Source organism: Copadichromis virginalis, linkage group LG3 (assembly GCF_057382275.1).
Source record: "Copadichromis virginalis isolate Kocher_CV1m ecotype Utaka linkage group LG3, C_Virginalis_male_GT1.1, whole genome shotgun sequence".
NCBI classification, from domain to species: domain Eukaryota; kingdom Metazoa; phylum Chordata; class Actinopteri; order Cichliformes; family Cichlidae; genus Copadichromis; species Copadichromis virginalis.
In genome coordinates, this window is record NC_140620.1 from 36634249 (window position 1) to 36660573 (window position 26325).

The 26325-nt window shown below is 37.3% G+C and overlaps 2 protein-coding genes across 2 annotated transcripts; one reads left to right on the forward strand and one right to left on the reverse strand.

Annotated features, from left to right (window-relative positions):
• Positions 1-1454: 1454 nt before the first annotated feature.
• On the forward strand, positions 1455-14951 carry LOC146714439 (uncharacterized). Its single transcript, XM_085450914.1, has 11 exons — positions 1455-1776; positions 2887-3117; positions 3419-3529; positions 3806-4096; positions 4447-4575; positions 4803-4880; positions 5600-5653; positions 12299-12364; positions 12457-12543; positions 12727-12777; positions 13818-14951. Exons 1-11 carry the CDS (start codon positions 1740-1742, stop codon positions 13847-13849), a joined length of 1167 nt encoding a protein of 388 aa, XP_085307040.1. The 5' UTR covers positions 1455-1739; the 3' UTR covers positions 13850-14951.
• A 597-nt stretch (positions 14952-15548) lies between these two features.
• LOC146714440 (uncharacterized) lies at positions 15549-19786 on the reverse strand. The gene is made up of 7 exons (XM_085450915.1): positions 19657-19786; positions 17797-18102; positions 17127-17429; positions 16652-16753; positions 16491-16549; positions 16325-16396; positions 15549-16095 (listed from the first exon to the last, which is right to left on the reverse strand). The coding sequence occupies exons 1-7, from the start codon at positions 19730-19732 to the stop codon at positions 16018-16020; spliced, it is 996 nt and encodes a 331-aa protein (XP_085307041.1). The 5' UTR covers positions 19733-19786; the 3' UTR covers positions 15549-16017.
• Between the last annotated feature and the right edge of the window lie 6539 nt (positions 19787-26325).

Consider the following 26325-nt stretch of genomic DNA (forward strand, 5'->3'; position numbering starts at 1 on the left):
ACATTTTGAGCGTTTCCTTTTTTTTAAAATGTAATTTTATTTATTTTTTATTTTGCTGTCACTTTGTTGTACTGAAATTAACACTTGTCTCTGAAATTAACACTTGTATCTACAGATCACTGTCTCTTAAGAAAAGACTATTTAGTCTTAAAAAAAGTATTAAATGATGTCAGTCAAACCTCATGTGTGTCATCAGATGTTTGAGTTGTGGGTGTTTTTTTGTTGTTGTACTTTTGGTACTGAAAAAGGGAAGTAATGCTGAAATACGTACGAGTGTGCGATTGCGCCCTAACAAGAGGTGAAAAATTTCCACAGTCATGAGATTCCATGTAGCTAAAGTAAATTGGAATTTGCCATTCTATGGAAAAAAATAATCTACAAGAATACAAAATATGAATGCTATACAATTGAAAATGAGACCACAGTTGTTTTTCTTAAAATTGAAATAAAAATGTGAAATGTGGAAAAAAACAGGTTGCTAACTCTGATAACAGGCAATATTTAGAATAAAAGTGATGAACATGTTATAACTGTAGTAAACTGGATGATATGGTAAAGAGTGTCCCCAGAAGAGAGAGTGATGATTGAAGCAGACTTTAATGAACATATAGATGAAGGGAACAGAGGAAATGAGGTGCTGGGTGGGTGTGTTTGTAAGAACAGAAACACAGAAAGACAGATGATAATAGAGAAATAGAATAAAGGCAGAAGTAAGGATTAAATGGTGGAAGTTGAAGAATGCTGAGAGAGACAGTGAGACAGGCTCTATGTGGTAGAGAAGATTTTCCAGTATTCCAGGAAAGTACAGCTGAAGTGCTAAGATTTTCATTGGGCATGACCAGGATGGACATGATTAAAAATGAGTGTTTTGACAAAGTTAACCCTGTAACCCAACAAAAAAAGCCAGAGTTTTTGGAACTGAGATGTTTATTAACCCTTCTGACAAAAATCCACAAAAAATTCCTTGCAATATCATGTTGTTTATGATAGGTTTTGTATTGTTGATTGTCATTTATGCTTAGAAATATTTACTCATATATGCTTAGAAGTATATAATCACTGGTGGATTGAAAGAATGTTTCATCCTAAAGAGGTTTGTATTAACTCTGTGTAGCATAAAGAAGGGGTGCGTACATTCCTCTACACAGAGTGTCCTGGCATAGATCACACTCCCTAGGAGAGTTTATCTTTTCTTGTTGATTTATGATATAGCAAGCACACGTATATCTGTTCAAGTATAAGAGCCTTTTGTTTAGATAAATCTGCTAGACTGCTAGACTCCTGTGGGGAGTCTTCACAGGGTCACATCTTGACCTCACACACACACACACACACAGGCAAGGTACTCTTTGTGTGTATGTAGACGTCACATGTTAGTGAACTTATGCATATTCATGTAACCTCAATAAAAGGGCAGTGGTACGGGAGAACGGACGAGAGCTACTGGGGTCAAGTGAAGGAACGGCGTTTGTCCGGTTCTCTCCCGTGCACGAGTACCATGAAGAAGTTTGCCTACTTCGTGTCTTGCTTTGCGGTGTAATTATATTGCCTTCAACGTTCCAGCGGATGGGTTCAAGATACAAACCCATCAGTTTATTACATATTTTATTTATCACAGCTGATAGATTGGGTGTTTTTGGCAACTGGCAGATGACACAGCCTCTGAAACCGGATGTAATGAGCCATAAAAAAAATTAGGAAGTTACAACACTTTGACTGTGAGTTTCATATCAGCCACCATGCGACTACGGATGATTATTATTTCGTTCTTTAAAGGTATGTCCTGTGTACATTATGTGAAGCTGTTTAGCATCTACAGATGTGCCAGAGCTCAAGATAAAAAAGGCTCTAAATATTTCAAACATGTTGTTATATAAATGAGTGATTTACTGGTTTCCTTGGGTAGAAGTTCAAAACTTAACTTGTAAATTAGTTACCTAAAATTTTGAATGTAAATGCTACATTTTGTCTTTATTGTTAGATTTATGCCAAGAAATGTGAGCATAGCGGAATGACTTACTGTCGTTCATTTTAGAAGAAAAAGGAAGAAGTTAGATTAACGGCTGCTGTCACATGGCTTCATTTCCGGCTTTTCTTGTAGAACTCAATGTTATATATTTTTGCAAAATGAGACTGCAACCTCAAATGTTTTATGTTCACTAAAATATATTTCCACTGTGCGTGCTAGTAGCTTGACCATTTTTAGCATGATTTTTGAAATGTCTTGATGTTTACAGTAAAAGACCATATATTTTACATCCGTATTGATATCCACCCTAGCTTACTCTTTTAAAAAAGCAATAATACAGTTCTGTGTCAATATATTATTATTATATATATTATGGAATTATTAGGATTATCAGTTTCACCCAAAAAGAAGAAAAAAAACAATACATGTTCAATAATGCCAGCTCATCACTGAAACTGCTGTAAATACTGCTAAAACAAAACAAAACATGAGAATGCAGACATCTAGTGTCAAATCTAGTGTGATTTAACTAAAAAACACCATAAAACATCACAACCTTGTCATTTCCTGTATTGTTTCACATTCCTGTTTTCTTTTAATGAGGAACAGCTTATCATTTTTCTCAGTCACTTCTGATCATGAAGTAGACCATCATGTATTTATGAGCTAGACAGCTGTCATTAGCCATTTTATGATAAGAGCTTATTTTGGGGATGGGTCAAATGAAAACAAACTAAATTCTTTGATTCATATATTTAAAAATCCCTACTAAAGAACCTTTAAGAATGTCTAAAATGTCTTTTTGAAACTCAAAGTTCATGAGTATTATGAGAAGGGCTTTTGCATCCTTTTTTATTTTGTAAACATGAGAGACAATGTGTTTAAAATTCATTCTTGTTTGTTTGCTTGCCTTACAGCAGTATTAGGTGAACAAACAGCAGCAGCAGCTAAATCAACTCAAGACGTCTTTGGGTACCTTGGAGAAAACATCACATTGCCCTCAGGAGTCGACCCATCATGGAATCTCATCAAAATTGAGTGGTCAATACTCACCAACACCACTTGGATTGCCACTTATCGCAATGGGATATCAAACACTGAACGTTTCCATCAGTACACAGGGAGACTCCGTCTTAACACAACATCAGGTAACATTTATCAGGGGTGATCGTGGCTCAAGAGTTGGGCATTCGTCTTGTAATCGGAAGGTTGCCGGTTTGAGCCCCGGCTCCCACAGTCTTCACCCGTTGCCTACTGGTGGTGGTCAGAGGGCCCAGTGGCGCCATTGTCCGGCAGCCTCGCCTCGGCTGTGGCTACACTGTAGCTTGCCATCACCAGTGTGTGGATGGGTGGATGATTGTATATAGTGTAAAGTGCTTTACAAATACATCTACCATTTTTATTGCAGTTTTATTTCTTGATGTTGTTTCAATGTATTTTATACTTTAGGTGACCTAACAATTCACAACCTGAAGGAAAATGATGCTACAGAATACTCTGTAGACCTCCTCAACACTGACGATGAAGAAAAAGTAAATAAGATTAAACTCAGAGTGAAACGTAAGTGGTTTGTAAATAATACTAAGTTAATAATGGAATCCCTTGTATTTGGAATTTTTTTGCACTGTTTCAATCACCCATCACTTATTGCTCTTATTTTAAAGAATTGCAGCATTTATGAACTATTACAGACTTTCCCTTTATTTAGAATTAATTTGTGCTGCATAATTATCAAGTTTTGCTGTTTGCAATCAAATATGCCTCTGTTTAAATTAAGCTACACAGGCTTGTCCTTACTTTGTGTGAATTTATCATTTTCACTCTCCATCCTTGCAGAAAAGCTCCAGCAGCCATCCATCCAGATAGTCACGAGTACATCTGTAGAAAGTGGCTGTTTAATGGTGGTGAACTGCTCTTCTCTGGATGAGGGTGTTAACCTCTCCTGGAGTGTTGAACCAGTCAGTGTGCTCACCATCAACAAGAGTCATCCCAGTGACAGTTCTGCACAACTTTTTGCATTTGTCAACACCAAAGAGAACTTTGCCAGTTTTACCTGCATCTCCAGCAGAGACACAGAGAGTGTTTCATCCAAACCTGTCACACCAAAGTGTGAGAGTAAGATCTGTGGTAAGTTGTTGAATGTGACACTTTCTTTAACATACAAGCATAGCTGAGAGGAAGATTAAACAAAAAAATCTGTAAAAGTAATCATTGTTGGTATCGATGCACCCACAGCTTGAAAGACTGTAAATTGAAAATTAAATCAGACAATATAAGTCACACTTCTGATGATTCCCAAAAGGTTGATTCTGTTCATCTGGATGTAGTATTCTTATCTCCCATTTTCATTCAGGTTCTCCCACTGAAAACAGTACGTCCAGATGAACAGAATCAACTTCTTGGGATTTACTTAACTGGATGATTGAGCATCCATGCAAGACATTTCTGTTGATTATGTTTTTGCTTTCTCCATATAGTTTTAAATTGCACGGCTCCACACTCACCGACAACAGGGACACAGTACTGCGCTGGAAATATTGTAATTTTGGTCATTTTCCTTGTTGGGATGTGTGGCATCACAATTTATATGATTTACCGTTATCGAGGTAATAGAAAAAAACTCACCCTCAGAAGAAAAATTTTATTCAGTTTTCTCCTCTCTGTGCAGAGCAGTAGAGAGCAGTGTAAATAATGTGAGGTTAGATCTTTTGGGGTCCTCGGGTACCCCTAAAAATAAGTATAGCAACTGTGTAATAATAATCTATGTTATATTCTGCCAACTGAAGACTGAAGACAGGATGGGTTTTAATGTCCAGTGTTCTTCATGTTACAGTGAAATCATACAGCCTGCAGAGTGACTTGTCATTAATAACTCAGAATGCTGTTGCTCTGGTACAAAGAAGACAAGAAGGTAATTTCATAACACACTTTACATAAAACATAAAAAAACTGCATATTGTTCTGATCATACAGGGTCATTGCTGATGATTTGGTTGACTCACTCTTTGTGGTTAAGAGACTAAAACAGTGTGTGCAGGTTTCTCCTCTTACCTAATTTGCTGCATCTTGATCTTTTACTTGCTTTGGAAAATTCTGGTCAACACAACTGAGCAATTGCCTTGGATTTGATAACTAAAGTGTCCACCTAAAGTGAAATCTGTGATTATTCATTCCATTCTGTCCATTCTGAGACACTCCACTAGATAATCCAACTATTTAAGTTGCTTTTGAGGGTAAAATGTGTACCTCGCTGAAATTAGGTTTACACGTGTGAAAAGAGTTGACTACATTTGCAAGCAGCTTATATCATTAATAATAATTAAAGGGCACTGAATGTATGACAGTGTGATGGACCACTAGTCGGCTCCTCTCACACCCAGTGTACAGGAAGTGCTTGCTGAGTTGTGGGACACGGAGTAATCAGTTAATCAGAATAAAGTTGGAGTGAGAATCAAGAGCTCTTGTGTCATCCGTGTTTACCTCCATAACAGTATGATTGGGGGTTGAGCCCCCCCTTAAGAGTTTTAACTTAGTCAGCCCTTGTTGTCTTCTAATGTTATAGCCTGCCAATGTGTCTACTGGAGACAGGATCAAATGAGTTGAATTCAATGTGTTTCTTGTTTTTGTCAGTGCAAAGAAGAACTGAAAATGCTGGAGAGCCTTTACAAAATCAGGAAGACCAAGGTGAGCAAACAGGCATATAGTGAAGTTAGCTTGAAAACAATTAAGGGTGAGACTTCATTAAAAAATTAATCTAATTAATTAGAAGCTTTCGTATTTAATCGCACAAGAAAATTTGCTCCAAAGTGCAAATGTCTTTTTCATTGTAAAGGGTTTTAGTGGGCGACAGAATAATAGACATGGACATGAATTTTATAAACTCAAGGTCTTTTAATTTATGGGAAAAAACATTGAAACTGCATTTCAATTCAAAACAGAGAAACAAAACTAATATCCCTGGCCAAAATTGGGCAGATGTAAAAATAAAGTACCATTTTAAGTACTTTAAGCACATTTTCAAAATGGTATTCTTTAAATAATAATAATAATAATAATAAAAAAAATCAACATAAAGTGCACTTTTTCTTCTGAAAAAAACAAGGTGTAAACATAAAAGGTTATTTGAGCAGCTTCAGCTTTAAACTGAGTAACCTTAGCCACATTATTTTGTACAATAGGCTAAAACAATGTTCTCATCAAACATTTTAGTACAAAAAAAGCAAATCCATTGGACTCACAATACATCCATGCTTATTTACTGTTTGTCTCTTTCAGCTAGTTACTTAGATAAACTATCCTATTCATATTGAGTTTAAGGAAGCTCTCTTTCTTGTTACTCTGTGACCTGCAAGTAAGAACAGTCTCTCACATGAGAGAGAAGTGGCAGGACTAATCAAATACTTGTGGGCTAGGACAGACAGCTTTGGATGGGTCCCTGTTCGATTGGACCACCACTGCAGCAGGCAGTCCTTCTTGCTGATGGTGGATTCTGCTCTGTACAAACTCAGGGCCCTGTTACTAGGGATGGGTATCGTTTAGGTTTTATCCGATACCGGTGCCAAATCGGTACTTTTGAAACGGTGCCGGTGCTCAAACCGGTGCTTAAAGAATGGAGAACACAAAATTGGTCCAAAACCCTCTCATATTCAGCTGTTTTTTTGTAAAAAGATAACAATGTTAGTCTTTTCTGCAGCTATGGGGCATATATGGTATCACTCTTGGCTGGAAGCAGTGCTTAAACAATGGAAAAAATACAAACTTTGTCCAAAAACCTCTCATGTTTAACTGTTTTCCACTTTTTCTTTGGTCATTTTAGCCTTTTTGGCCAGGGTGAAGGGAGTATCTGCCACCAAACAAGAAGACAGCCGCATGTAGCTATGATGATGTTTGCTAGTTCACCTTACATGCATTAATGTAATAACGTGGTTAGCCTACTCAGCATAAATTACACACGAACAACATTAAGCTACTCACGCAGAGAAGAACGGCTGCTGCTGCCATTTCTCGGCTTTGAAAAAAACCCACTATGCGTCGCCAGGTGTTTCATCGGATTCGAGGTATTACCTCCTTTGCACAGTATCAGCTTAAAGCACTTGTTGCAGGCTGCTGAGTTTGCATATTTTGCTGTGAAGTACAGCCAGACTTTTGACCGCTTTGCCTTGGGCATTTTTAATCTGGAGCTCTGCTCTAAAAGAATGTACGTACCTGGCCCCGCCTACTATTCTCGGAAACGTAAAATGATTGGCTAGAAGTGTATCACAGCTCAGGAAAAAAAAGCACCGAAATAAAGCACCGAAATGTGCGCTGCTTTTCGGTCTGGTTACTACCGTTTATGTCAGAACCGACACCGGTACCCATCCCTACCTGTTACACACTTACTCATTTGAATCTGTAGCACACTTTCTAACCCCCTGTCTTCTACCTCTGATAGTGGCCTACAATCCAGAGCAATCCATTTTGCAAGAGAATTTGTAAGTTTGTCCGACGTTGACTTACTACTTTTGGTCCTGAAGCAAATCATTTCATCAAGTTTGGGCAGCCGAACTGGTACTGGTAGCGATTCAATTCAATTCAATCCAGTTTTATTTATATAGCAACAAAACACAGCAAAAGTTGCCTCAAGGCGCTTCATAGATACAGAGAAAAACCCAACAATCATATGACCCCCTATGAGCAAGCACTTTGGCAACAGTGGGAAGGAAAAACTCCCTTTTAACAGGAAGAAACCTCCGGCAGAACCAGGCTCAGGGAGGGGCGGAGCCATCTGCTGGGACCGGTTGGGGTGAGAGAGAAGGAAGACAGGATAAAGACATGCTGTGGAAGAGAGACAGAGGTTAATAACAGATATGATTCAATGCAGAGAGGTCTATTAATACATAGTGAGTGAGAAAGGTGACTGGAAAGGAAAAACTCAATGCATCATGGGAATCCCCCGGCAGCCTACGTCTATTGCAGCATAACTAAGGGAGGATTCAGGGTCACCTGGTCCAGCCCTAACTATATGCTTTAGCAAAAAGGAAAGTTTTAAGACTAATCTTAAAAGTAGAGATAGTGTTTGTCTCCTGAATCCAAACTGGAAGCTGGTTCCACAGAAGAGGGGCCTGAAAACTGAAGGCTCTGCCTCCCATTCTACTTTTAAATACTCTAGGAACAACAAGTAGGCCTGCAGAGCGAGAGCGAAGTGCTCTAATAGGGTGATAGGTAGGGATGTGATATAACGATTTATATCGGATGACGATATAAAAACGTCTATCATTTCATTTTACGCTATCGTTTGTTTCGTGGTTTCGCAAAATAAACTGTTTACGGCAATATTTTTTTCATCGTTTTGATGGTCACTGTAGTGACTATATTAATTTCTTAAAGTTCTCTCTTTCTCTTTTATGTAATATAACCTAACTACCAACGGACAAACGCCTGTTTTTATGCGTTGTGGTTAGCAACAACGACGGTAACAGCATCGCATGTCCGCTTGTTTATGTTCCACATAAACCTTTCACAATAAAGGTCAAGATCCTGTTGAGACTTTTCAAAATTACCTGAATCACGTGAAAGAGCAGATTATTTACGGATGAGAAGTAAAAAAGAGCCGCCAGGTGCTAAAAAATAAACCTTAGACTCAAACGTTAGAACAGCTTTTTACCCGTAGCACGCCGTGTAATAAATACTCACAAAGAAAATGGCGGCCGTTACTTATGTCTAAAAATGTATAGTTTCATGCATCAGTTAAAACATTCGACTCCAGGTAGGCAACGCCCAGCTGGAAACACTTCCCGCAAGTCGAGCTGCCCGAGATTCTCAGAATTTACAGAAAATGTTACATTTTTGTGATTTATATCGATATCGGACGATAGAATTCTTATATAGGGATATGAGATTTTGGTCATATAGCACAGCCCTAGTGATAGGTCATTAAGATAAGATGGGGCCTGATTATTTAAGACCTTGTATGTGAGGAGCAGGATTTTGAATTCAATTCTGGATATAACAGGAAGCCAATGAAGGGAAGCCAAAACAGGAGAAATATGCTCTCTCTTTCTAGTCCCTGTCAGTACTCTTGCTGCAGCATTTTGGATTAGCTGAAGGCTTTTCAGGGAGATTTTAGGACATCCTGATAATAATTCAATTCAATTTTATTTATATAGCGCCAAATCACAACAAAAGTCGCCTCAAGGCGCTTCATAGATACAGAGAAAAACCCAACAATCATATGACCCCCTATGAGCAAGCACTTTGGCGACAGTGGGAAGGAAAAACTCCCTTTTAACAGGAAGAAACCTCCGGCAGAACCAGGCTCAGGGAGGGGCGGCCATCTGCTGCGACCGGTTGGGGTGAGAGAAGGAAGACAGGATAAAGACATGCTGTGGAAGAGAGACAGAGGTTAATAACAGATATGATTCAATGCAGAGAGGTCTATTAATACATAGTGAGTGAGAAAGGTGACTGGAAAGGAAAAACTCAGTGCATCATGGGAGTCCCCCAGCAGCCTACATCTATTGCAGCATAACTAAGGGAGGATTCAGGGTCACACTGTCCAGCCCTAACTATATGCTTTAGCAAAAAGGAAAGTTTTAAGCCTAATCTTAAAAGTAGAGATAGTGTCTGTCTCCTGAATCCAAACTGGAAGCTGGTTCCACAGAAGAGGGGCCTGAAAACTGAAGGCTCTCCCTCCCATTCTACTTTTAAATACTCTAGGAACAACAAGTAGGCCTGCAGAGCGAGAGCGAAGTGCTCTAATAGGGTGATATGGTACTACAAGGTCATTAAGATAAGATGGGGCCTGATTATTTAAGACCTTGTATGTGAGGAGCAGGATTTTGAATTCAATTCTGGACTTAACAGGAAGCCAATGAAGGGAAGCCAAAACAGGAGAAATATGCTCTCTCTTTCTAGTCCCTGTCAGTATTCTTGCTGCAGCATTTTGGATTAGCTGAAGGCTTTTCAGCGAGTTTTTTGGACATCCTGATAATAATGAATTACAGTAGTCCAGCCTGGAAGTAATAAATGCATGAACTAGTTTTTCAGCGTCACTCTGAGACAGGATATTTCTAATTTTAGAGATGTTGCGCAAATGGAAGAACGCAGTCTTACATATTTGTTTAATATGTGCGTTGAAGGACATGTCCTGGTCAAAAATGACTCCAAGGTTCCTCACAGCGTTACTGGAGGCCAAGGTAATGCCATCCAGAGTAAGAATCTGGTTAGATACCATATTTCTAAGATTTTCAGGGCCGAGTACAATAACCTCAGTTTTATCTGAATTAAGAAGCAGAAAGTTAGCAGCCATCCAGGTCTTTATGTCTTTAAGACATTCCTGCAGTTTAACTAATTGGTGTGTGTTATCTGGCTTCATGGACAGATAGAGCTGGGTGTCATCAGCATAGCAGTGAAAATGTATGCTATGTCTTCTAATGATGCTGCCTAAGGGAAGCATGTATAATGTAAACAGAATTGGTCCTAGCACTTTTGATATGAAAGGACGGTTGGAGATTGGCCTATAATTAGCTAAGACTGCTGGGTCTAGAGATGCTTTTTGAGTAAAGGTTTAACTACAGCCAGTTTGAAGGCCTGTGGTACATAGCCGATCATTAGAGATAGGTTGATCATATTTAAGATCGAAGAATTAATTAATGGCAGGACTTCTTTGAGCAGTTTTGTAGGAATGGGGTCTAAAAGACACGTTGATGGTTTGGAGGAAGTAATTATTGAAGTTAACTCAGAAAGATCAATTGGAGAAAAAGAGTCTAACTTAATTACAATGGTACTAAGAGTAGCTGTAGATAATATTACATCTGTGGGATGATTATTGGTAATTTTTTCTCTAATGATAAAAATTTTATTTGTGTAGAAGTTCATGAAGTCATTACTAGTTAACGTTAAAGGGATGGTTGGCTCAAAAGAGCTCTGACTTTTTGTCAGCCTGGCTACAGTGCTGAAGAGAAACCTGGGGTTGTTCTTATTTTCTTCAATCAGTGATGAATAGTAAGATGTTCTGGCTTTGCGGAGGGCTTTCTTATAAAGCAGCAAACTATTTCTCCAGGCTAAATGATGATCCTCTAGATTTGTGACACGCCATTTCCTCTCCAGATTACGAGTCATCTGCTTTAGGGTACGTGTTTGAGAATTATACCACGGAGTCAGGTACTTCTGATTAGAGACCTTAGTTTTCACAGGAGCTACAGTATCCAGAGTCGTACGTAGTGAGGAGGTGAAATTATTAACAAGATAATCGACCTCTGTTGGGGTAGCGTTCAGATAGCTGCCCTGCTCTGTGTTGGTACAGGACATTGGAGATGATAACAGTGGGTGGATTATATTCTTAAACTTAGTTACAGCGCTTTCAGAAAGACATCTACTTTGATAAAGTCTACTCTCCACCACTGTGTAATCAATTATTGTAAATGTAAATGTTATCAGGAAATGATCAGACAGGAGAGGGTTTTCAGGAAACACTGTTAAATGTTCAGTTTCTATGCCATATGTTAAAACAAGATCTAGAGTGTGATTAAAGTGATGGGTGGGTTCTTTTACATTTTGAGAGAAGACAATTGAGTCTAATAACAGATTAAATGCCATGTTGAGGCTGTCATTTTTAGCATCTACATGGATGTTAAAATCACCCACAATAATTATTTTATCTGAGCTGAGAAGAAAATCAGATAAAAAGTCTGAGAAATCAGACAGAAACTCTGTGTAAGGCCCAGGTGGACAATAGATGATAACAAGTAAGACTGGTTTCTGAGTTTTACAGCTGGGGTGGACAATGTTAAGCATCAGGCTTTCAAATGAATTAAAAGTCTGTCTTGGTCTTTCATTAATTAATAGGCTGGTGTGAAAAATTGCTGCCACACCGCCCCCTCGGCCTGTGCTTCGAGATTTCTGGTAGTTAGAATGACTAACTACCAGAAAAAGCGCTAACAGCTCTCACAGTTTCTTTGCTCGCTGCAATATGTTTTGCATTTAGATAGTACTGTAAGGTTGAAGTGCTTCGGTGGTATGCAAACGTCTTTCCAATAACACACTTAAAAATGCCAGTTGAGATTTTAAACATATTGATATAAAGAGGAGCTGCTTACAGGATTCATATTGCTCTAAACAGCTTCAATAGCATAGCTGGCACAATAGGTGTACTAGTTCTCCAAGCAGCATTAAAAACCTTAGCTGATTTAGGCTAGATAGAGATTATTGGTTAATTTTAGCTTTCAGAGCCACTAGCCTGCTTGTATATTGCTAGCTCCCAGTCGAGGAGCAGATGTACTTCATTATTTTAGTTAATTAAAGATTTCTATTTCTAATCTCTTTGAATTGTTCTTCGTTGTTTTTTTACAGTACACCTTCAGATCCAGGAGACAGCAAATCAAAAGGATGTTGCCTCTCTATGTCCAGCAGCAGCTGGTATTCAACTGGAATGCCTATAAATGAATATGAATCAGTTTATACCATTTATTAGTTTGTAAATTCTGTTTCTGTTGCATTTAACATTTTAGTGACAGCCCAAAGACTGAGCAAGGAAGAGCAGAAAAGAAATCAGAATGAAGACAGCAATGAGAAAGCAAGTGAGCAAAAAGAAACAAGTAAGATTTGACATGCACAAGCATAAAATCAAAGAGTTAATACTAAGGCTGCTCTTTTTTTCATCCAAATTAATTAATAATTATTTCACATAACTGAAAAGTGTGTTATACTGTATACATTAATGGATCCCCAACCTGCCATTATAAATATTCATTTAAGATTATACGTTTATCATTTACTAGTTCAAACCAAGGAGGAGAACAGAGAGCCTGGAGAAGAGCAGGAAGAACAAGGTGAGCTAATAAGCAGATTGTGAAGTCAGGTGGAAAATATGCATTCATGGATGCTTTGTATGCTTTCCAGTAGAACACGAAGTTTTAAAAACTACTGGTGGACATTTTTCTCAAAATACTAGCAGCAGGGTGATGTTTCAGTGTCTTTATTGAATAGTGCCACTTTAACTGCGTGACTCCCTCTTAGTTGTTAACATCCTGAAACAATGTGTGCAGGTTTCTCCTCTTAGCTCCTTTGTTGCAAATTGTTCTTTAACTTTGGAAAATGTTTGTCAACATGATTGAGCCCTCGACTCATTCCATTGAAATGAACAATTTACAAGTTACAAATTTGGAAAGAGTTGACTACATTTGCAACCAGCATATTCTGCATAAAAGTATGAACCTAGAATCACCTCATTTAATTTTTATGCTGAAAAAAAAAAGGTTTAAAACAAGATTTATTTACTTCAAATTTTGGGAACAGCCACTCATTGTGTTAAAATATATGTGCATGCACAACTCTTTTTTTCATGTTTAATTATTTCTTGAGTTTAAAAAGAGGAAACCAGCTTTTGTTGTAGATTTCACTGATAAAATATGACAAGAGTACTTTCCTTTAATCAAAGCAGTGAACGGTAAATCTCAATATTGTTTGCATTTCAGTATAGAACAAATTAAATCTGCATTTGAAAACCTGAAAGGTATATAATTAATTAGCTAATTTAGCAATGCTCAGTCACATGGTAACTCATACGTGAACTCACGCATATTTACCCTCTTACAATTGGCCCAGGGGCGGGCCCATATTTCAAGCACTTGTTAAATGACTCAGTTACGACTTGGATTACAGACAAAACTTTGATTCTGGAAAGAAAAGAAGGTGTGCTTTATTGGGATATTTTATGTATCACAGTAGCACTGAGCACTTGCAAGGTACTGTTGTCTAAACACAGACAGAAAAATCAGCTCTGCCTAGATTTTACCATATGTGCTTCACATTACTGACAATGACCAAATAACCAAATTTCTTTCTACTTCATTATATGTTATAATTCAAGAATGTCACAACAGCCTCAACAAGAATTCCTGAATGAGTGCAAAAACATGACTGAAAACAGATGGGAGACAACCATCAAATTTGAATGAATGCATTCTGACAGAGTCCTCAGAAGATGGACACAGTATAATGTATACATCTGTTGTCTAACTAATAAAGTTCAAAAATCAAGTGTCATAACTCAGATATGGCTATCATTACCCATTACTGTATAGGCATTTAAAATTCTTAGATTATCTCAAACATATGTTTCTCAAATGTGAATCTCTGTCTGTCTCTTTTTTGCTACTGTATGTACATGTGTAAGATATAATTGTTGCAACCCAGTATTGTACAGATTATTTTAGCTCACTCTGTATTTTTGTTTGTTAAAATGCTGTGTTCATTTGTGTTTACAAGTACTTTGTGCAAAATTACGCTGAATGTTCCTTCTGAATTATTTTCCAAATTGAAGTCTTTTACCACATGAAAATTTGCATTCTTGTACGTCAATTTTAAGTTAGTTCACATAAGCTCAGGTACATTTGTTTTGGATAATAAATAAATAAAGTAAATAAAGGTACAATCATTATATGTGATATGAGAAACATACCTCTATGTATAGGTTATCATGTTGGACCACTGTCAAGGCTGTCAAAATCATGTATTCATTTCTATTTGATTCTCTTGGATTTTCTTTACTTTGATGTTGTACTCATAATGGGTAACCCATCCCCTCTAGGAAGTCAGTTGCAAATTGGTCACAACACATTACTACTTTCAGTTATATTACATTATTGCCTTAATTCTGCAAAACAGAGTTGTGTGTATATTTATCGAATGCTTTTATGTGCTCCGCTCCATGGCACCACAAAGTTGATGCTTATGCATGCTTTGGATCACCCAGTGACAGTGTGTAAGAGTCTTGGGTGTTCAGAATTCAGGCTGTGACATCATACACAGAGACTTCAAATAGTTTTGGCAGTGCTTACTGGCAAATTAAATTTTAACATTTTCCCTTTAAAAAGTACATCTCAATCTTGTGTGCTGTTATATCTCTGTGGTGTAGCTAGTGTGTATCGATAACTTTCTGAACTATGGTTAGGCTCCATCATCCACCACTGTTGTGAATAAATGATCAATTGGAGTGACTGGAGACGATCTGACTCTTCCATTCAACGGCTCTGACTAGCAGGATACAGTTTGTTGTGTTTGGCTGGTGGGGAGTCTGGGGCAGGCAGCAGAATTAAGAGCTATACTATGAAGGAGCGTTAATCCTGAGTTAATGAGGATAGTCATAGTTCAAAAACTCTGAGTCACTGTTAACTATCACTTTGTTAATAAAGATGTCTGTTGATTCAATGTTTGGGACCAGGGATGGATTGGGACTAAAAAACAGCCCTGGATTTTGACTGGGCCCAGCCCAAACTACTACTACTCTACTTCTTTTTCTCCTTGCCTGGCGGTCACAGCAAATGCAGCTGGCATCCAACTTAGAGGTGCAGTGCTGCTCTCTAGAGCACTGGAGTGTGAAAGAGATTAGTGTGTGTGTGTGTGTGTGTGTGTGTGTGTGGGGGGGGGGGCAGGTTTTGAAAGCATGTGTGGAGAGTGGTGGGCCTTCCTGGAGTACCGGCCGTTCTGTGATTCTCCAGAATCCACAGATGCCCAGTCCGCCCCTGTTTGGGACTGAAAATAATTGTAGTAGAATGAGCACTGCATGCCATATTGTGCAGATAGTTTTATAGCGATACGAAATTATTAGTAGAACTATTTTTAACAAAATAATTATTAAGAAAATAATTCACATTAATGCCATTAAATGTATTACAAGAAAAAATCACAATATACTCTGTATTTTACAAAATGTACAATGTTAATGAAATTTCCTCATATAGCTTACAACATCAACACAAAGAAAAAAGAGACACTTTTTTCCAATATTATAAAAGTTACATACTAAATGTAGTAATCAAATGTTACCTCTTTTGTTTTCAAATTAAATGGTAAATGGCCTGTATTTATATAGCACTTTACTAGTCCCTGGACCCCAAAGCGCTTTACACATCCAGTCATCCACCCATTCACACACAGATTCACACACTAGTGATGGAAATTAACCTTGTATTTCCTTATTCTGCCCATTTTATAATTGTTGTTAGAGGCAAAATGGTTAACTCCACCTCTTTTATGTTTACACAAATAATGGACAAACAAAGCTCCATCTAGGACACATCTTGGTAGGGCGACACTGAAACCTTCCTCACACGATTAAGCTGGATCTTGTCATAGACAGTCTGAGGCTGTAAGTGTGACAAAAAGATGGGAAAAACAAAGACATCAAATCAACAGTTACTTTGTCTGTTTTAACATTAACCAGTATTTCCGAAAAATTAAAAGTGAACTATAAAAAGTGGAGTACTATATATTCACCATAAGGCAGGGAAAAGTATATTGTAGCCACCTGAAATATTTCTTAATAACAGAGTACAATTCAGTCTTACAGAATCTCAAACAAAGTTTTGCTCTTACCCCAGGTTTAACTGCTGGGACTCTGTTATCAATGGTTTCGTACACTGAGCAAGGCTGCATGGTCCCTGTCCCCTGAGAGTGGACAGAGACAGGTAAAATCATTGAAAGTAAAACTTTAAAGAAACATATTTTTCCTTATGTGTGCAAAGTGTATAAACATACTTACATCATCATTTGTAAGCTCACCAATATCAGCGTACACAGTGAGGTCATTTGTGTCACTTCCTAGTTATAAATGGAAAACATCAAATAAACTATGAAAATATGACATTATTAAGGTGATTTTAATGTTAGCTAAAAAAATGGACATACTCAAGACTTTCTTACCAATATGTCTTTTTCTGCAGCAACAGACTCCTACTATAGTGACTATAGTGACAAGCACCAAACATCCACCAGCTACACCCACGAAAAGAAAAATGTCTTTTTCTGCAAATGATGACATTGATTATGTTAGGAACATCCTAGAATTAAACAAAAACAACCAAAATACTTTAAAGAAAATATCCAAATCAATGACAACAAAATTTTTGCAGATATGTAGTTTTCAAAACTTGAATGATAATTATAATAATAATTATATAATTATAATTTCAATGTCTAACCCTATATTCAACATCATTCAACATCTTCCAAGTAATCAGACTTTCTATTTTTTAAAGTGGACTTGAGCAACTGTTTCTCCAGGCTTCAATACTGTATAAATTGTTTATCCTGCTATACCATTTCCCAGCTTTGCAATACTTATGATCATGTTGGAGCTGAGGATTGTATCAATATATTATAAATAAGCATCATATACTTGTTATGTGTCCTTTATCTCTTGGAGGCTCTGCTGGTTCTTGTTGTGTGCTGTTGCTGCACTTCATTGTTTGAAATGCAGACTTCTCACTGACATGATTGGAAACTGTGCAGGTGACACTGGTCTCTCCATCCTGCTCCCTGATGATGTATTGTTGCCTGGGACCAGTTAGTGTTTGTTTTCCTACAGTCCACTTGTAGCTGACATCACCAGTTGTGCTGCACTCCAGCAGAATTTTACATGATTCATTTGAGGAAATCCAGGTAGAATTGATTTTTATGACAGGCTGTTTAGATATGGGCTCTAATGAGAAAACAGAAGGAAAAACAGAGTCTGTGTCAGGTCACATGTTGCATCACAGATTAAAGTAGATGTTTGTTCAGTTCTGCAAATGTATAATATAAAATTAGGCCTACCAATGACAACAAACTTCGTTAAATCCAAACAATTATTGTTCACTACTATATCAGCTGGTCACAAAAATACAAAATATAAAATAATATAAAATAGTATTATACAAAATCCTTATTTAACATTAATACATTAAGGTGGCTGAGAATGCACAGAAAGCACACACAAATAAATTGAAATAAAAAGGAAAGAAATTTTTAAAAAAGTGTTTCATTAGGATGCTTTATAATTAGATGAATTATAAAAAAAAGTCTCTTACCATGAACTTGCAGAGTGATGGTGACTGAAGGCCTTTGCGTATCATTCACCTCTGAGACAAAAGTGAAATTACCAGAATCTTGAAGAGTCAGTTTTCTCACTGTTAAAGTAAAGTCTTCAAGGTTCAGCTCTGATCTGTCCTTAAATGGAGATTTTTTAGAAACACCCTTATCTTTGTCTGCGACTTTGTTTTCTCCATATTTCCATGTTGCCACAGTCACACCTTCAGTTGGTAAGCCTGACGAAAGCTCCACAGTATCTCCAACTTTTTTGTGAATCATGTGTTTTCCACTGGAAGCCTCGACATCTGAAAAATACATAGACAAACAACTGAGTATAATGCTCATGAAACTTTGCTGTTCAGTCAGTCAGTCAGTCAGTCAGTCAGAAAAAAAGACCAAATTGCCTGCAACCATATGCTCTAGTTTTAGTATGCAAACATTGATTGCCAATGCAAAAATAATAAAACTGTACACACACAAAAAAAAAGACAAAAAATCTCATTACAGATTGAAGACATACGTCAATTGACATTTATAATATGAGTGACCCGGCATAGCTAAAATTTAAATATGGCAAAAATAATTACATGTTATTGCTCAATAAATGCTTATAGTTTGTTGTTTCTCTATATACACACGATGAGTAATTATTTTGTAATTTTAGGATGAATAGAAATGTGAATTCATAAAAAATGAATAGATAACAAAACTAAATACTCAGACAAAGAGAAAACCATCTGAAAGCAGTTGTTCGTTAGTAGTGGTTATTTATAGTAATAATCAGTACTTCAACACAAGAATAGTCTGTGTGAAAATTGTGTGAACCAAAATTGTTGCATTTTGATATAAAAAATGGTGCAATTAAAGAATTTGTGGACAAAGGTTACAGCTGCCCTCTGTGTTGTGAGCTCATCACTTTTGGCAAGTGTTGCTGCAACTGGTGGAGATACTCAGGAAATGCTTCTGTTGCTAGTGTCATATTTGACTCACAGCTTTTTTTTAATTTTTTTTTTTACTATACTGAGTTTATTTGTCTTTTCTAGTCACTACATGTTTTTCATGTATTTTTTCTTTTCTTTTGTTTTTGTTTCTAAATAGAAGAGAATCAACACAGATCAATTTATGTCTGTACAAAAGACTTCTGAAATGTGTTCACACCCCCATTTCAGTCAGATCAATTACTACATAGAACTGTACTGTATGAGAAGTTATGCATAAGCATAAGAAGTGTACAATAGAAATAACACTTGCATCATATACTTAAAATACTTAAGAAATACAAAAATAAAGAAAATCAGGACGCAATAGAAACAGAAATGCTGATCAGTCCTTGACTTTCTTTTGTTAGACTTCTAAACAGATGCAAGAGGAAATCTGAAGTAGCAAAGATGCAAACCAAACTGCCAATTTAGAAATACAAGATGTAACATGGTCAATGTTCACTAAGTTATAAATACTAATAGTAGGGAGAACACTTTTAAAACATAGCACAAGAACATGAGACTTAATCGGGAGAAAACTAACATAATAAGAATATTTAGGTGTTGAAAAAAATTAAAATCTTATTTATATTTATGTTTTATATGAATGCACCCAGTTCTCAAGTTCATAAGTTCACATGATATTATAGCTTTAAAGTCACCACTACATTTTGTAACACCAGGTTTAGAAACTCACACAACTCACAAAATACACTGCAAGCCTCTTCCAAGGAAGACACGTCACTTCGCAAGAGTTGAAGCACTTCTGATGTACTAACTAAGCATGTATCAGAGTTTATGAAGCAAACAAATACAACACATTAGAATTGTATTTGTGACACACATCTGAGAAAGATCTGAAAGCACAGGTGTACTTACAGTAGAGGCAGACCCAGAGAAGTAGCACAATGCTCTTAACGAAGTAGCTACGATAACAAAGTAGACCACCAAACATCGCTGTGGGGAGAGGAACAACGTCTGTTTCCTCTTCTTGTCTGTCAAACTGTGGCTTCACAAGTAAGTGCAGAAAAAAAACTGAGAGGGTGGAGAGTGGGGGGAGGTTTCAATCAACACAGAAGCAGAACAAGCGGCCATAAACTTGCATGATATGCAGCAAGATTAATGTAGGCACGCTATTTAAAATCCATTAAAACACATTAAAACTCAATTAAACTTAGTTAAAAAAAGATATTTGAGAGGATTTTCTAAAACACTGTTAGGAACAGTTAAGATGGACAACAGCATTGCCTATTTTTGCTATAACAACATTTTTAGGTCACAGAAAGCAGCCTAAATAAATACAAATTCCTACTTACATTAAACATTATCAATACTGGGCCCTTATTATTGGTAGTCAGTCCTACTTTGCATTAACAGTACAAACCCTGCATTTACTGCTACAAACAACTGTATCTAAGCTAGATGTGAAGATAAGATGAGAGATTAGAGTCCTTTTCTAATAACATTTCTGCAGGAAGAACATAACCACATCCTGCCTCAGATATGTTGCACTTAACAGAGTGTTGTCCTAAACTTTATTCACCCCAGAATAGAGGAGAACATGGATCCAGATAATGAACTGCAGAGTCCATTTAAACATTTAAATAAACCACCATCTCTGTTATGACTCAGTTTCTTATTACCACTGCAGCACCCTGTCTGTATATACTGTATGTATACATGTTACACAGTCCGCAAAAATTATATTGCACAAAATGAATAAACAATTAATTAAAGACAAATGTGTTCGAGTTCCCCTCTCCTGATCAAGTCTTTTCCTTGCTGAGCTGGAGATTTCTTTACAATAAGGAAATGATTTTGGTCTGGAGGAACACTGGTGGAGCTTTGTCCAATAAGTTGTGAAATATTTCAACACTGCTGCTAAGTGCTGTTTTCCTCTGCACACTGTGGAGATGAAAATATGCTTATTTTCTTATTTCCTCTGCAGGGCTTCAGTCTGTGCTTGCACGATGAGGCCTATAATAGTATATGCCTTAAGCAGAAGTTAGGGTTCTGTGGGCACTTAACACAGGAGGAAGTGAACTACCCATCATCAAGATAAAGCTCATTTCTATGCAGCCTGCTCAGAGAAATTACATGTAAAGAGGATATATGACCATGCTGACCTGCCTGGTCTGTCCTGACTGATCTGATTCGCTGCAGCCAACATTTCCCTGTTTTGAAATATTGGGACTGTGTGTGGTAAACCTTGTCTCCCAAACTATGTGACATACAACTGCGAGAAAAAAACAAAACACTTTTCAGACACATATATATTTTTAAACACACCCAGAGACACATGGAGTGAAGTAAGAGTCTCGGTGGACTAAGATGTAGGTGTATGGACACCATCTTTATGAATTCCCCAGACAAGTGCCTAAAGAGGTTCGCCACTGTCTATCATTGGGGTTTACGTTTCATTACTGCCTGTGGAAACTGTGCACATCACTGTTGTCTGTATGCTGCTGTCAAGTGGCCAACTCTGTCTCTATCAGGAGAATCTCCCATTGGTTACTTTTTATCTAGAAATCTCCTCTTGGGCTGTTTTTTTTGTTATCCGCGTCTATATGTGCAAACCCCACAACCAGTATAGCCAACACTTTCACAATATAGAGAACAGCTCTCTTGGTCAGTGTTGCTGCTTTTAATGTCACTTTTGCAATGAAAAAGGTTTTTAATTTTAACACCCAATACATATCATTATACAACAACAACAACAACAACAACAACGGATTGCATTTATATAGCGCTTTTCACAAAGCCCTAATGAGAGAAAGTCAAATATCACACTTGCAGTTTACATAATAAGGTTGATCTATTGTATTTTTAGCTTCAGATGAGTGTACGTTAAAGGTGAGTGCATCTTAACTGCAGCTAAGCAGCCAAAGCCTGATCTCCCACAGGCAACAAAAACACTGGTAAGCAGTTAGGGTTGTATCACAACCCATAAAGGAGAATTGCTGCCTTTGGACAATTTTCTACTTTAGTGTCAGCTTTGCGGTAAAACATAAGCACTCAAAGAAAGAGCCTGTGTGTGTGTGATAAAAAAAGCCCAGAAGCGATCACAGCTAATGCAATGATTGCAACAAAATCTGTCATTAAGCTGTCCGTTTGACATAATGGCAGCTCATGAAACAGAACAATCCACCTTAAAGGTTTCCAGAAGCCTTTCAGTAAATCCCCCCCCCCCCCCTATATTTGATTCAGTCTGACATTAGTTTATGTTGTTACTTGACTAATGTGTGGAAACTTGCCACCATAACTGTGGTTACATAACTACAGAAAAATGTCACAGCTCAGTCATATCTGTGAACTCGAGTCCTCTAAACTTAAAGTAATAGTGAGCTAATTAGATTGCATCTTTAAATGGGTATAATTATGAAAACGCTAAAATACTTGGCAACTGTAAGATTGCAACTATGTAGCAGTGATGACTTAGGGCTGATTGCACAGACAGCTACAGTGCTTTTCTCGTATTATGATTCGGATCAGCTGGATTATTTTTATATAGTGTTAGTGCATAACAGCAGTCATCTCCATGTGCTTTAAACTGCAAAGCAAAAACCTTAACAATATAAGAGAGAAAACTTCAGCAGAACCAAACACAAAGATAGGGGCAAGGGCAAGAAATGTGAAAACAAAACAGAAGTGGAAGCAAGTGTCAAAGTCAATTTGATTTAAATAGCACATTTAAAACAACACATGTTGACCAAGGTGTTGTACAATAAAAGAAATACAAACGTAGGGAGACATGATACAAGTTAGGAGAAAGAATAATAAAATTAGAAGATTTGAGTAAGAAGTAAGATAAATGAAACTAATACAAACTCATTCTGATTTAAAAGTCATGGAGTAAAAGTGGGTTTTCAGACAGGTTTTAAAACTGTCCAATGTTGGGGAGGTCCTGATTTGAAGTGAAGTGGAACAATTTAGGAGCAGTTACAGCAAAGGCCCAATCTCCTCTGTGCAAGGCGTTAGTTAAGTAAGTGTAAAGACAAAGATAGGAAGTTAAATGACAGAAAATGCACAAGGAAAGGTAATTACCAAAATAAAACAAGAAGCCAAAAACTCAGAAAAAGGAAAGAAAAAGTTGTGGAAACAGAAGAACGGAACAAAATAAATACAAGGAAGGAAATCAGTGAAACAGACCTGGAGAGAAACTCAAATATTAATCGACACCCAACAGAAAGCCACATGCATTATTATATGTGTATAGAAAGTTACTCTTTATGATTCTGTATGAGAAGGCTTTTGCTAAACCTTATGTATATATCAATACAATAAACATAGTTTTAAGACATTTTACAATTTTTGTACTATAATCAGAAATAAGATGGACTAATATTGTCATGAGGGGGGTCTTTATTAAGAACCTGAAACTGTGTAGCTGCTGCAGTGTCTCTTTGGCCAGCACCACTGTGGTTTTCCTGGTGTCACGTGTTCATGTGAAGCAGAGAGAGCTTACCGACAATGACTGAAACTCACAGTGTGGTGTTCACAGTGGTCTCTTCACGTATGTGCACGCCATGAAGTTGAACGTCTTTTAATTTAAATTTTTTTCTTGTTTACTTCAAGGAAAATGATCTCTCTGTAAACACACTGCTGATGAAACAAAAAAAGTTTTGATGTTTCCTGTTTTAAAGCGTAGCAACACAAACTGTGTGTAACACCTCCCACATCTATGCTACTGACGATCAGCCACTGATGTTACTTCTCTGTAGATCAACATCTTTATGAGTTGTGAGCGACATTGTTTTCACATGTAATCACAAAAAAACATCTGAGCTTCAGTTTCATACTTTTAAATAAATCCAGTGTTTAGGTTACTTGTGTCAGACCTCGCATATCTTTCTCTTGTAAGAAAATAAAATCAGAAAAAAATAAAACTAGCATCATTAATTTTTTTTGAAACTACAAATAGTCTGGTTTGATGATGTTAACAGCAGCTTTATGGCTGGAAACATTTGGTTAACAGATCCGCAGACAGATATTTCACTGGTGGTTTACCGGTATAACTTTGTACCAAGTAGAATTTTGTAGCTGCACTGACTGCATAGTCAGTTAAGATTAGGCTGGAGTTTATCACCATTACCACCATTATGTTTAAGATTTTAATTTTTAATAATATGTCTTTAGATGGCTGACAGCCTCATAGGCTGAACTGACTTGGAATGATCCTGGGAGAAGACATGTTTTCCTTTGGAGTTGTAGAGCTACGCGGGGCTGTGACCCCTTATGAAAAACAGAGGAGCTTTTTATAAATCGTCGAAGATGTCTGCTGTAAAATCATTTTACCCAGGAAAAAGGACAGTTCAAAGGAATTATTCAAAACCCCAAATTACCATGACATTGTTCACTATGATGAAACTTCTGATGTCAACTGTAGCATCAAGTAGTTCAGACATGTTTGTTCAAAGACAGTTACTGTGTACGCTCAGATGACTCTGACCACGTCTAAATGTACTGAGGCCTCTTAGCCGCTTTGAGATATTACACAGTTTCCTGTTTTCTGAGATATGGTGAGGGGAATTGGATGACACAGTTGCTTTTTAAAGAAGTGATCATACCATAAACACTCCCTTTCCCTTCTCCATCACGTCATTTTCTATTTATTTCAAGCATTTCCCACTAGTTTGTGTATAGGATCAACTGAGCTGGTCAGCCTTTGAGGAAAATAACTGGTGAAAACTTGAAGTGTAACAGATGTGTGGTTAGTGACATTTCAAAACAAGAAGTGATACAGTACTGGTAAAGTGAGGCCGAACAATGACTCATTCAAGAAACAGAACCAACACAGGACACCCTTAAGGGCACTCCCTGAAATATTTACTGGAAAGATCTTCAGCACAAACCCGATGAGTTCAAAAGTTTGTAACAATGTTACAATAAAGTTTCCACCAATTTAGAATTCAGAGGTGCATGAACACTGCTACAAATAATGACATAGATATTACAATACAAAGCACATTTGTCCTCTAATATTACATATTTAAACGCAGTGAAGTTGTACACTTGACTCTTGCAAACCACCATAAAAATGGAGCAGAAAGCAAAACCACAGAGCCCCACCACGTGGCTAAAAATGGTAACCAGCAAAAGTGATACCAGTGCCTTTAACCTTTGGCAATACACTCTTCTTCACACACACACACACACACACACACACACACACACACACACACACACACACACACACACACACACACACACACAAACGCTGAGTTGAGCATGCCTGTGTGTGTGTTTGTGATTAGTGTACATAGACCTGTTACAAACTGTTAACTAACAAAGTTGATCACATATCAACTCAGATGCTGACTGTAGTTCATTCATTCAAACCTTCAGACATTTCAACCGCAGTTAAAAATACTTACCTGCATTAACAGACACATGAGGTCATTGGTAGCTCAAGCTCATGGGAAACAAAGTCTCTGTGATACCAGGTAAATCGTGTGATAGTTTTAATGTTTAGCTTCTTCTGTTTTATATTTTCAAATCAAGTTTGAATCATAATTATGTTTACTTAAGAGAGCTGCTAGCTGTTTGCAGATACACAGGAAACCAACCAGGACACTGTTGGTCAGCGTTAGCGGGTGCATTTCATGCTAATATTTCCTCTTGCAGAGACATCTTCCCACAGCAGCACCACTTACATACTTTAAGCAACACTGTTTAAAGAGTCTGTTAATGCATTTTTGTCTGGAAAAATTTGTGCCACCATAATTTAGCATGTCAGAAATCTTGCTTTCTATACGTGTGATGGAAAAACTATCAATATCAGAAAGTGCACCAGAGAATACAAAAGAATAAGATGAGCATGGCTTTAAGTTTGCCTTAAAAAAAAAAGAATGTTTTTAATCCAAATTGAATTACTTTAAATCCATCATTCAATCACTAATGAATACTGAGTTATTAACCCTTACAATCTCTTGCCATACATTATCCAGCATCTTCAGGGCCACTCATTAGTTCAGAACTATCACCACAGCCGTCACCTACTGTTCTTTAAAAAGGATCATATGTAATAGTCTTTTTGTCTGTGAAATATTCAATACAAAATTAATATTTTGGCATAATGATTTCTTTGTTATTATACTCTATACTCAGAACTCAATAGGGAGAATAAGTCATGCTTAATATCTATAGTGACATGAACAACGTAATGTGTTAGGAGTAAAAGGCCACATGGTTTAATGGTAATTAGGCCACTGTTGTGAAGTCTGTTTCAAATCCACACAGTGGGCTGCTGGATGTCATTCTGTAAGAATCTGACGGTGCTCATCCTGTTCTTCCTTGCACAAAGATGCAGGTAGTCCTGCTGATGGGTTAAGGATCTCGTACAGCCCAGTCCAGCTCTCCTAGAGTAGCTGCCTGTCTACTGGACTCTCCTCCAGGCCCTTGAGACTGTGCTGGCAGACACAGCAAACCTTCTAGCAATGGCACATATTGATGTGCTATCCTTGATGAGTTGGACTATTTGTGCAGCCTCTGTAGTATCCAGATATTGCCACATACTACCAGTAATGAGAATGACCACAGTCAAATTCA

Excerpts from the sequence above, each read along its gene's own strand:
- LOC146714440 (XM_085450915.1), bottom strand. The coding sequence starts at position 19,732 with ATGTTTGGTGGTCTACTTTGTTATCGTAGCTACTTCGTTAAGAGCATT. Across the intron at positions 17,430-17,796 it reads CATCACTCTGCAAGTTCATG|AGCCCATATCTAAACAGCCT; the intron begins GTAAGAGACTTT and ends TTTTCTCATTAG. Across the intron at positions 16,096-16,324 it reads TCCCAGCAGTTAAACCTGGG|CCTCAGACTGTCTATGACAA; the intron begins GTAAGAGCAAAA and ends TCACACTTACAG.
- LOC146714439 (XM_085450914.1), top strand. The coding sequence starts at position 1,740 with ATGCGACTACGGATGATTATTATTTCGTTCTTTAAAG. Across the intron at positions 1,777-2,886 it reads TATTATTTCGTTCTTTAAAG|CAGTATTAGGTGAACAAACA; the intron begins GTATGTCCTGTG and ends CTTGCCTTACAG. Across the intron at positions 3,530-3,805 it reads GATTAAACTCAGAGTGAAAC|AAAAGCTCCAGCAGCCATCC; the intron begins GTAAGTGGTTTG and ends CCATCCTTGCAG.